The sequence below is a fragment of the Capra hircus genome, chromosome 8 (genome assembly GCF_001704415.2).
Source record: "Capra hircus breed San Clemente chromosome 8, ASM170441v1, whole genome shotgun sequence".
Taxonomy (NCBI): domain Eukaryota; kingdom Metazoa; phylum Chordata; class Mammalia; order Artiodactyla; family Bovidae; genus Capra; species Capra hircus.
This window is the reverse complement of record NC_030815.1, coordinates 78,748,121-78,761,093: the sequence shown is the minus strand read 5'-3', so window position 1 is coordinate 78,761,093 and position 12,973 is coordinate 78,748,121. Positions and strand designations below refer to the sequence as shown.

General features: G+C 36.0%; 1 protein-coding gene across 2 annotated transcripts in view; it reads left to right on the top strand.

Annotated features, from left to right (window-relative positions):
• Positions 1-12,973, top strand: part of AGTPBP1 (ATP/GTP binding protein 1) — a 190,558-nt gene that overhangs the window by 30,213 nt on the left and 147,372 nt on the right. For both annotated transcript variants that reach the window (XM_018052439.1, XM_018052440.1), the window contains 2 exons: positions 369-433; positions 9,423-9,547. In XM_018052439.1, the coding sequence (XP_017907928.1) occupies positions 402-433; positions 9,423-9,547 (157 nt within the window). In that variant the 5' untranslated portion in view covers positions 369-401. Of the gene's footprint in view, positions 1-368; positions 434-9,422; positions 9,548-12,973 lie in introns of those variants that run through there.

Below are 12,973 nucleotides of genomic sequence, written 5' to 3'. Positions count from 1 at the left end.
TGAATGGTGGACAATACACTAATCATAGGGTTGGTTTGAATATTTTAAGGTGTAGTATTAGAACAGGAAGGCTAATTTGAATGGTCTCAAAAGAAATCTTGGCTCTATAGTATAAATTATGTTTTTACACTTTGATAGCACTTGGATTTTTGATAACCTTATACTGACTGATTTTAAGTGGTTTAATAGGCACATCTTGTACTTTGAAGTGACCTGCCAGAAGCATGTAAAACTCAAACATTCTCCTGTGGTTTCTAGTCTTATCTTGTGTTGCCCATAATAAAAACTATCAGTTGTATGACTTTTATGACATCTAATATATAGAAAACAAAATTGTGTGTTTAATATCAGTATTTTTTTCTTTTTAGATTATCTGCAATGGTGAAATGAAGTAATTCAAGATGAGCAAGTTAAAAGTGATACCAGAGAAAAGGTATTGTAACTTTAAATACCAGTATGTATAAATTATAGACATAATACGTGAAGTGATTGTATGAAACTTTTTACCTTAAAATATATTTGTTTAAATGCAGCATCATATATTTATGTTATTTTGTTAATGTTTATTACTGTTTAACTTTTCATTTAAAGCAGGAGTCAGCAAACTTGACACATGGGCCGAATCTGACCTACTGCTTGTTTTTGTGTGGCCTGAGTGGTTTTTACATCTCTAAATGGTTGGGAATAAAAATAAAAATGTGAAGATATGAAATTCAAATTTCAGTGTACATAAATAGAATTTTACTAGAACATAACATTTTGTATATTGTATGGCTACTGAATTTTTTTCCTTACGTAAGACTTGATCAAAGCACATCAGTTTCCATAGAAAATTTATTATATATTTTCCATCTTTAAATGCTTCTATGGATGCTCTTTTTTGTTTATTTTTTGCCCCCTTTAGATTTTTTTCTCAACTATGAAGTATCTATTAAACACGTTTATGTACCTAACTCAGTGCTGAATCTGGGAGAGTAGAAAGAAACATAACACTTAATGCAGTGCTTTGCAGAAAATGAGTGTTGAGCACGTTCTAAAGAAGTAAAATGAGCCCTATTCTCTTTCTACATGAGGCTTATAATCTGATGAGAACACCTGAACAAATGCAGTATAGTGGTTTAACCAGTATATAGTGAAGTCTTAAATTTTGAGATCCATAGAGTTTTATCTTTCCAGCTTTCTTGTTCAAGTGTCTGTACTGCAAGAGTTCTGCCTTATCCATAGCTCTGATCTATTGAGTCATCATCACTTCCTCTCTTATCAAGTGAAAGTCGCTCAGTTGTGTCCAGTTCTTTGCAACTCCATGGACTATACAGTCCATGGAATTCTCCAGGCCAGAATACTCAAGTTAGTAGCTGTTCCCTTCTCCAGGGGATCTTCCCAACCCAGGAATCAAACCAGGATCTCCTGCATTGCAGGTGGATTCTTTGCCAACTGAGCTATCAGGGAAGCCCCTCTCTTACCAGTGTAGGATCCATTGTTTATCATTCCAGTCTTGCAAATACCTGAAATGCTTTTACCTCACTTTGTATTTTTTCATCACACATACCTGACAAAGTCTTATTCCTGAAGAGACCTTTACTGAGTGGCTGAATGATACTGGAGGATGAATTGACTTAGAAGATATTACTAAAATGATTATTGATAATCAGCCTGAACTGAGCCCAGCAATCTTAACTACTCTGATTCTAAATTTTGGAATGACTGTTTTATACTTTTCAAGCATTTGAAATTGTCAGATGTATATGTACATATTCTCAGCAGTTGACCTAATCTTAGAGATAATACAATTTATTGTCCTCATATTTCTTGCACAAAATTTGCTTGCTTCCCTTTATTTGATTCTGTCCTTTGCTTACCCTCCTGTTACTTTTTGCTACAAAGGATGTGTCTTTTTTCTTGGTCTCTTAATCATTAGTATTTTTCTCTGTTGAATCTTTAATTCCTCCATTCCATATCATTTAAACCAGTCTGGGCTTTCCCATATTTAGACTGCACTGTTCTGTTACTGGCCTTCCCTGGTAGCTCAAGCACTGTACAGTACAGTTCTGTTACTACTCAATTTATCTGATTTCCTCAAAAGCCAAAAGTTTTAAATAGCCTATAAATGCAATCTGCATCTCATTTCACACTCTCCAATCACTCTTGTTTAGTTCCTGCCTTATCCACTACACCAACAGTACATGTTAAGGTCACCTATGAAGTTTTAAACAGCTTTATTGAGCGACTTCTCTTTCACTTTTCACTTTCATGCATTGGAGAAGGAAATGGCAACCTACTCCAGTGTTCTTGCTGGAGAATCCCAGGGATGTGGGAGCCTGGTGGGCTGCCGTCTGTGGGGCTGCACAGAGTTGGATGTGACTGAAGGTCTGTGTTCCTTTTTAGGAAACTTAACAATGATCTGTTTTACAAAGGCATTAATACCATCCTATAGTCTCCCCAACAGTGTATGAAAAGTCTAGTTCTTCTGTATTCTCACCAACACTTGTTCAGTTCAGTTCAGTCACTCAGTCGTGTCCGACTCTTTGCAACCCCATAAATCGCAGCATGCCAGGCCTCCCTGTCCATCACCAACTCCCAGTGTTCACTCAGACTCACGTCCATCGAGTCAGTGATGCCATCCAGCCATCTCATCCTCTGTTGTCCCCTTCTCCTCCTGCCCCCAATCCCTCCCAGCATCACAGTCTTTTCCAGTGAGTCAACTCTTCACATGAGGTGGCCAAAGTACTGGAGCTTCAGCTTTAGCATCATTCCTTCCAAAGAAATCCCAGGGCTGATCTCCTTCAGAATGGACTGGTTGGATCTCCTTGCAGTCCAAGGGACTCTCAAGAGTCTTCTCCAACACCACAGTTCAAAAGCATCAATTCTTTGGTGCTCAGCTTTCTTCACAGTCCAACTCTCACATCCATACATGACCACTGGAAAAACCATAGCCTTGACTAGACGGACTTTTGTTGGCAAAGTAATATCTCTGCTTCTCAATATGCTGTCTAGGTTGGTCATAACTTTTCTTCCAAGGAGTAAGCATCTTTTAATTTGGTCATTCTTTTTAAATTCTTACGATCATTCTTTTAAAATCGTAGCCATTCTAATAGGCATATATTGATATGTCATTGTGATTTTAATTTGCATTTCCCTAATGGCTGACGATGTTGAACATCAATTCATGAGTTATTTGGTGCGTTATCTTTTAGCATGTATTATTTGGTGAAGTCTCTTTCCAAATCTTCCAATTTTTGAAATTTTAATGTTTTAGTAATTGCGTTTTAGGTTTTTTTTTTTTTTAATATTATGGATTCAAGTTGTTTATCAGATACTTGAATTGCAAGCATTTTCTTTCAGTTGCACTTTTTTTCCTTCATATTTTCTCCCATTCTGTGGGTGGTTGTCTCTCTTTCTCAGTCTCTCTCTCTCTTTAATACTTGTTTATTTGTTTGGCTGCGTCAGGTCTTGGTTGCCTCATATGCAGGACCTTTCCTGTGTCACGTTGTGTCACATGACTCTCTAGTTGTGACGCGGGGCTCAGTTGCTCCAAGGCATGTGGGTTCTTAGTTCCTGGTCCAGGGTTCAATCCTGAGTCTCCTGCATTGCAAGGTGGGTTGTTAACTGCTGGACCACCAGGGACGTTCCTATGTAGTATCTTCTAAGATCAGAAGTTTTAAATTTAGGTGATTTTCATTTGTTTATTTGTTCTTTTATGGGTTATGCTTTTAGAGTTATATCTAAGAAATATTTGCATAACCCATATTATCAATATTTTCTCTTATGTTTCTTCCAGTTTTTTATTGTTTTAGGTTTTACATTTAGGTCTGTGCTCCTATTTGGGTTAATTTTTATATGGTATGAGGTGTGGATAGCACATTTTTTTTTGGCATTTGGATATCTGATTGTTCAGCACCATTTTTAGAAAGAATATCCTTTCTCCACTGAGTTCCTTTGTACCTGTATCAAAAGTCAGTTGTTTGTACAAGTGTAGATCTGTTATACTCAGTGTCGTTCTGTTGGTCAGGATGTCTAGCTTAATGCCTGTGCCTTACTGCATTTAATTATTATATAAGAAGTAGTTAGAGAAATAGTTATTGTTCTCTTCCAGTTAGAAGAATATCATTTTCTAATCTTACATACTTAACTATTTAACTATTTCTACAAAGGAATGATAGTGAAATTTCCATTTTTCATTGTCCTTTGCTCAACAAAAAAGAAAAATAAAGTTTTGTGTTCAGTATTTGGAAACAATAAAAACGTGATTAAAGCAAAAGTAGTAAAAATAAATAAAAATTAAAGAGTTAGAAATGAGGAACAACCATTTCTGAAAGATAATGTGCATATTTTGGAAATAATACCATATTGTTTGAAATTAAGTCTTATTTACTAAGACTACTGATTAAGTTTAAAACTTTGGTATATTTTAATGAATTGTTTGCTGTCAGATGTTTATAGCTTATTTATGAAGACATGTGTGTTACCTGTATGCAATTTACATTTTATTATGGGAACGTAATAAAATTTATTTGCAATGTGAAGATAGTTTCTTTAGCCTTTGCACTTGCTTGGGAAATTATTTGTTGCAGGACAATATGTATATACCATTAAGATTTTTGTAACATATAAAAAATTTATATTTTTAAGAAAATAGCTGTAAGACTGTGTGTAAACTCAGAGTATCAAAAGCAGTAGGAGACCACTACAGTGAAACAAATATTTGTGATAGTGTCTTTAAAATATACATTGGAAAGTTAACTTGACTTGATATACTCCACATCAGTCGTATTTTCAATTCCCTAATGTTCTAACTATTCAAGTAATTAACGTTATCAGTTATAAATGTAACCTCCCAAGGTTGGTTTTGGTCTCATTTTGATTCACCTAAAAATAGGCCAAGGGAGAGAAGATAAATTCTTATCTGAGTCTTTTTATTTAACGATTTTCTGCTTTGCTGAAAAATTGTAGCTTAAATTGTTCATTGAATAGCTGTATAGCTTTTTAATTTGTTTTTTCTCCTTTACGCTTGGATTTGCCAAAGTCTAAAAATCATTGACTCAGTGGTAAAGAATCTGCCTGCCAAGAAGGAGATGCAGATTCAATCCCTGGGTCAGGAAGATTCCCTGGAGAAGGAAATGGCAACTCAGTCCAGTACTCTTGCCTGGAAAATCCTGTGGACAGAAGAGCCTGGTGGGCTACAGTCTGTGGGGTCACAAAGAGTCCTATTAAACCAAAACAAAAAATCATTCAATAGGTAGAACTGCCCTCTAGTGTTCACCCTACAGTTCTCTCAACATTAGTGTCAACAGTCTTAACATTTTTAGAGCTGAGTTGGAGGTGGCTTGGAATATTTTGTTCAGTTTTTATTTTCTCAGTGAGAAAAGTAAAAAATAGGAAAATCAGCTTGCTTATTACGTTGTTCTTAATTTCTATTTGTTTGCCTTCCTTCAAAAAATTCATGCATACATCTGTAATTTGTAATGATTCTTAGAATCACTTAATTGCAAGCTGTTTTGTTTTGGTAGCAGTGTAATTTAATTTAAAAATTTAAGAGTTACTGAAAAAAAAAAACCTCTCACTTTGAAATGGAACAGAAGATATGATCAGTGTGTTTCGTATGTTTTTGGATATTTTTAATAGATGTTTTATCTACTGAAAAATGCTAACAGATGACCTTAAAGAGAAATATTATTGGAGAAAACAAACAAAAAAATCCCCTAATTATTAAATTTCAGAATTCTGATTTCCATAATGCAAATTTCCCTTACATCTAAGTTACAGAATTGTTTTTTTTTTTTAATTTTTATTTTTACTTTATTTTACTTTACACTACTGTATTGGTTTTGCCATACGTTGACAGAATTGTTTTTAAAGATGTATTTCCTCTCTAGTGTTCAGACTAGATCAGAGCACAAAATGTGCAAGAGAAGTTTGAAACAAGAGTTCTCAAACTTTGGCTAAGAACCCCCTTGTGCTCTTAAATTAATGGAGACTCCAAAAAGCTTTTGTTGATGTAGGTTACTTGATGTATTGATATTTACCATATTGTATATATAATATCGATATTGTCATTTATATTATGATATATCAATATAATTATATATAATATAGTAATACTACCATATGATAAAATTGAGAAATTATTTCATTGAAATAATCCAATTACATTATAACATCATTATTATTGTATGTAATAATATTTTTACTAAAATAAGTTGTCAAAATAGTTAGAAGATGGCATTTAAAATACTATTTTTTTTCAGTTTTTTAAATTTTAATTTTTTGGTCATGCTACACAGCCTGTGGGATCTTAGTTTCCCTACTAAGGATTGAATCCTTGTCCCAGGCTTGGAATCCTGGTGTCTTTATCCAGAAAGTGGAATGTTTTATTCAATTTTTGCACATTTCTTTAATGTCTGGCTTATCAGAAGACAGCTGGATTCTCTTGTCTGCTTCTGAGTTCAGTGTGTCATATACGTCAGTATACATATTATATATGTTGTGCTCAGTCATGTCCGACTCTGCGACCCCATGGACTGCAGCATGCCAGGCTTTCCTGTCCTTCACTGTCTTCTGGAGTTTGCTCAAACTCATGTACATTGAGTCAGTGGTCAATGGACATCCTCTGCTGCTCTCTTCTCCTTTTGCCTTTGTCTTTCCCAGAATCAGGGTCTTTTCCAGTGAGTTGGCTCTTCATATCAGGTGGCCAAAGTGTTGGAGCTTCAGCTTCAGTATCAGTCTTTCCAATGACTATTCAGGGTTGATTTCCTTTAGGATTAATTGATTTGATCTCCTTGCAGTAAGGGACTCTCAAGAGTCTTCTCCAGCACCATAATTTGAAGGCATCAGTTCTTCAGTGCGCAGCCTTCTTAAGGGTCCAACTTTCACATCAGTACATGAGAAGCTTTGACCTTTGTTGGCAAAGTGATGTCTTTGCTATTTAATACGCTATCTAGTTTTGTCATAGCTTTCCTTGCACGAGCAAGCATCTTTTAATTTCATGGCTGCAATCACCATCTACAGTGATTTTGGAACCCAGTAAAATCTGTCACCACTTCTACTTTTTCCCCTTCTATTTGCCATGAAGTAAGAGTCCCTTGGACTACAAGGAGATCCAACCAGTCCTTTCTGAAGGAGATCAGTCTGAAGGAAAAGACTCTGATGCTGGGAGGGATTGGGGGCAGGAGGAGAAGGGGACGACAGAGGATGAGATGGCTGGATGGCATCACTGACTCAATGGACGTAAGTCTGAGTGAATTCCGGGAGATGGTGATGGACAGGGAGGCCTGGTGTGCTGTGATTCATGGGGTCACAAAGAGTCGGACACGACTGAGTGACTGAACTGAACTGAATTGAATGGAACTGGATGCCATGATCTTAGGTTTTTGAATGTTGAGTTTCAAGCTAGCTTTTTCACTCTCCTCTTTCACTCTCATCAGGATACTCTTCAGTTCCTCTTCACTTTTTGCCGTTAGAATGGTATCATCTGCACATCTGAGGTTGTTGATATTTCTCCCAGTAGTCTTCATTGAAACTTGTAATTCATCTAGCCTGGCATTTTGCATGAGGTACTCTGCATATAACTTATGCAGCTATCTGAATATTGACACACTTTATTACACAGTTTCTAAAAATTATTTTTATTAATGTCACCACTAATTTTATCATGAAATTTTTTAAGTAGGGGAGGCTGTCAAGGTCATGATAGTAGATCTTTGTTTTCCAGATGATTATATATGGGGAGAAGTGGATGGATTTGAGATGTTTAGAGATAGAGCTGATAATGAGTTGAGTGTGGGAAAGGGAATCTGGATTTTTGTCTTGAGCAAGTGATGGTTTATATGAGTTTGGGAAAGTTACAATTGAAGAGGAGTAGGTTGAGGCTGGAATTAAATGTAGGAGCTGGGCAGTGTATTGACTTTGCAGCTGTGGGGATGCATGAGGTTGCTTGGAGCAGTAGAGTAGGGAGAGTGAGGAGAAGAGGGCTGAGTATAGAGCTCTGGGGGGTCTTCAGCATCTAGGGTTTTGTGGGAGGAGGAGCCAGGAGAGGAGATCTAGAAGAAGTGGCCATAGGATGAAAATCAGGTGTGTGTGGAGCCATTAAAGCCCAAAGAGGAAAGTGTAGACAGAGGAGCTGACTTGGACAGCAGTGAGTATGAAAAGAAAAGCTGTGACTGCAGGAGGTTTTGGGGAGACCTCACAGTGTTAGAAACTAAACTTTGAACAAGTGAGCAGTATGTGGGAGGGCAAATGCAGACATCTTCAAGGAGTAGCTTAGAAGTGGGGTGCTAATTGGTGGGAGCTCCTAGATCATGTTGTGTGCCGATGGGTATGTTGCGGTTGCACAGGAGAGCTAAATGATGAATCAGAGGAAGTGGGAGGAGCAAATACACTAGAAATGCAGTGGAGGAATGGTTCTTTGTATCTCAATATACCAGTGAAAGAAAGCCTTTGAAAAGCAAGTCAGAGCACATCACTCTTCTCAAAAACTTCCCATCTCATTTAGTTGAAAAAAGTCAACATCTGTACAGGGGCTACAAGGCTCTGAATGATGGTGCTGTCTTCTGCATCACCCCCAACTCTAAGTCTGCTGCTGTTCTTAATTGAACACAGCAGGCATGGTCCTGCCTTGGTGATTTGATGATTGTGACAGCTCTTTCTGTGGGTATCTGCACCGCTCATTATCTTACTCCTTTCAGGCCTTTCCCTAAATGGTGCCCTCTTGAGGTTTTTCCTGATTACGCTTTCCAAAGTTGCAGCCATCTGCCTCCTTGCCCCTTTTATCCCCACAACCTGCTTTTCTCCATAGTGCTTCCCACCACCTTAATACTATTTATATAGTTATTTATGTATTTACTTTGTCTCATTAGAATGTTCACTCTGAGGAGCAGTCATTTTTGTTTGTTTCGTTTACTGTTGACAATATCTAGAATGGTACTGTCAAATGGTACAAATGTATAATGAATGAGAATAAGGAAAGAATGTGGGAAGAGAATCAGAGAGGTTTAAGGTGCTGGTTGTGTGAAGATAAGTGTTTTCTTCTTTGACTTTATAATAGTTGTGAAGTTGGGTGCTAACTGAAAAATGGAGTCGGGTAGAAGGGATGGTTAGAGTCTGAGGATAGCATAGAATATTTAAAAAGTCTGCTTGGTTGGGGGCGGGGGGGAACTGGAAAGGTGAACTTTCAGGATGTGATGGAAGATTGCTTGGCAGGGTTGAATGTACCTTTGTGGTTTTTTGAAATAGAATGTTTCTCACTTAAATCAACTGAATGTTTGTCATATTAAGCTCTAAAACAGAGTAAGGATATGTGACATGTGTAAATGCTCTGTGTTTTTAGAAGGGTAGAATTTTGATTTGTTTTTAACAACTGATCTTCATAGTATGGAATTTACGATTGATGTAGAATGTGCCCTAATTTAAAGTAATATTCTTTTTAGCCTCGCCAATAACTCTAGAATCGTGGGGCTCCTGGCTCAGCTGGAGAAGATCAATACTGAATCTTCAGAATCAGATACTGCCAGATATGTCACAGCAAAAATTCTCCATCTGGCTCAGAGTCAGGGTAAGCTTTCATCTCTTGTTTCTGAAATGCTTTCTTAATTGCTTAAAAGTAGATGCTAAAAATGAGAAAGATATGATTTTATATAAAATTTGAACTTTCTATATAGATTCAAGAAATTGAAAATTGAATGACTATGGAAGAAATTGTTTTTCAAAGCATTGTTTCTAAAAATGATTATGATTTTACTCATATATGATTGTCCTCCTTTCCCCATTTTTCAGGCAGCACCTAATTCCAGTACTGCTTGTAGAATGTTGACAAAAAGATGTCAGGTATTATACTAGTTATTAGTATTGTCCCTGCTTTGAAATGCAAGTGCTGTCATTCAGTGATTGGGTGACCTTAGGGAAGTTTTGAACCTGTGGGACTTACTTGCACTGACTCTGAAATAGAGATAAGAAATATCATGTAATTAGCATGAAATTTATATGAGAAGTATATAAAAATGATGTTAAAAGTGTTCAATAAATGATATCTGTAATTAAGCATAATTTATCCAATTTATAAAGCTAGTACTACTGTTGTTGTTGTTAAGTCGTGTCTGACTCTTTGCAACCCCGTGGACTGTAGTCTGCCAGGCTCCTCTGTCCATGGAATTTCCCAGGCAAGAATATTGCAGTGGGTTGCTATTTCCTTCTCCAGGGATTGAACCTACATCTCCTGCTTGGCAGGTGGATTTTTCACCACTGAACCATAGGGCATCAAACCTTGACAGAGTATAAGAGAAGAAAAGTATTAACTTTGCACTAAGAAACATTAATTTGAAAAATCCCAAATAAAACATTAGTAAATCAAGTCTAATTATGAGTAAATATTTCAATATAACATTATTTGTACAGGTCCTATAAAAACCCATGTAATTATCTCAATAGGAGCTAAAAAAAATTTAAGATTTTTAAGATTTTCTTAAATTGTTTTAAATTTAAGAAATTTAGGATTCCAAAATCTGTGCTTGATTTAAAAAGGAAAAAAACACCTTGATTTTTCTTTTTCTAAATAAGGGTAAATCAACAGCTGCCTTAATATTTGACAGTGACACATTGAAAGCATTCTGTTAAAATTAAGATCCAGACAATTCACAATTATTTTAGTTTATTGGTTTTTTATTACTGCATTATTCTAGAGGTATAGGTAATTGAAGTAAGATGTTCAGCAAGCATTTACTATGTTCAGGAAGCTGGTATTTATTAACCTACCTTCATGATCATAGGCCCTTATTTTATTTTGGTAACTTATTCCTATGTAGCCCATTTAAGGAATATTTGACAGCATCCCCAAACCTAGGAGAGATCTTTGCATTTGTTTCTAGCAAAATCTTTTAATTCAGAAAGTTGCTATACTGGATTCTAGCCTTTGTAAATATTGTGCTTATCAACTAAGTTAAATGTGTAAGGATAGTCACTGTATTAGTGCAAAGATAGATATACCCAGTATATTCACTGTCTTCTCATATGAAATAACTCCTTAAAACAAAACAAAGCACCTCAGCAAAAACCAAGAGAAGACAATTTTTTTAAACCTATAGATACTTATGTTTAACTGCTCTCATGACTGTAGATTCTTCCCATCACATTCTAGAAGCCCCTACTCCAACACCATCACTAAAAATTCACCGAGTCATACGACTACCATACATTGTCCTTTTCCTCACCCTGCCACCCACCAGTGGGAGAGCCTGCCCTTGAATACTGTCCCCTGAGGTTATGTAATCCAATGATTCTGTTTAGAGTTGACACAGTATAAATTAGTAGTGAAAGATTGTCCTGTCATCTATCCATTTTAGAGAGAATGATTAGGAGTTTATGGCTCAAAGAAGAAGAAATACAAATAGCCAATAAACATATATTAGAAGTCAGGAATTACTAATGAAAACAATGAAGTTATTTCTCATTAGTTACTTTGGCAGAAATTAGAGAATGACAGTATCCAGTACTGTTGAAGGCATGGAAAATAGGGTATTCTCATACACTGTAGGTGGTGTAATGATTATTATAAGCTTTGGAGAAAAGAATCTGGCAATGTTATTAAGATTTAAAGTGCACTTGCTGTTTTATTTGACACTTCACTCTCAGAAACCTGAGTGAAATAAAAATCATATTATAAAAAGACTATTTGGAGATGTTTCAGTGTGTATATAAAATCAGAGTTCAAGAAATCACCTGAAATATCCAACAGTGAGAAAATGGTTGAATTAATTTTGATATAGCCAAACTGTGGCACTGTATAACTACATTATACAGCTATTATCAGTAATTAATTATTCATGATATATTATATGGCTCATATGTGTAAGTACAGAGAGTCCTCAGAGATGCTGCATGTTTGATTTCATACTACTGCAATAAAACAAACATCGCAATAGGGTGAGTCAAGTGAAGTTTTTGGTTCCTAGTGCATATAAAAGTTGTGTTTACACTGTGCTTTAGTCTATGAAGTGTGCAATAACATATGTGTAAAAAATGTACATACTTTAATTAGAAATACTTTATTGCTGAAAAATGTAAGCCCTCAGTGAGTCATAACCTTTTTGCTCTTAGAGTGTCTTCCCTCTATATTTATAATAGGCTGCTGATTGATCAAGGTAGTAGTTGTTGAAGGCTGGTATGGCTGTAGCAGTTTCTTAAAATAAGACAGTGAAATGAGCTACACACACTCTTTCACACTTTTTCACTGCTGCATGCAGTGCTGTTTGATAGCATTTTACCTGCAGCAGAACTTCTTTTAAAATTGGATTTTATCTCAATATGCCGCTCCTTTATCAACTAAGTTTTCCTAGTATTCTAAATCCTTTGTTGCCACTTCAGTCTTCACCAGGAATAGATTCCATCTCAAGAAACCACTTTCTTTGCTTATCTGTAAGAACGCTCGTCATCTGTTAACATTTTATCATGAGAATGCAGCAATTCTGCAGATCATATCTTCAGGCTCCACTTTTAATTCTAGTTCTCTTGCTGTTTCTACCACATCTGCAGTTACTTCCTCCTCTGAAGCCTTGAACCCCTCAAAGTCATCCATGAAGGTTGAAATCAACTTCTTCCAAACTTCTGTGTATGTTGATGTTTTGACCTCTTCTAATGAATCACAAATGTTCTTAATGGCATCTAGAATGAATTCTTTCTAGAAGGTTTTTAACTGACTTTGCCTAGATCCATCAGAGGAATCACTACCTATGACAGCTACAGTCTTATGAAATGTATTTCTTAAATAGGAAGACTTGAAAGGCAAAATTATTCCTTGATCCATGGATTGTAGAGTGGATGTTGTGTTAGCAGGCTTGAAAACAACACTAATCTTGTATATCTTCATCAGACCTCTGGAGTGAGAAGGTGCATTGTCAATGAGCAGTCCCATTTTGAAAAAATCTTTTCGTTTTTTTGAGTAGTAAGTCTCAACAGTGGGTTTTAAAATAGTCAGTAAACTTTGTTG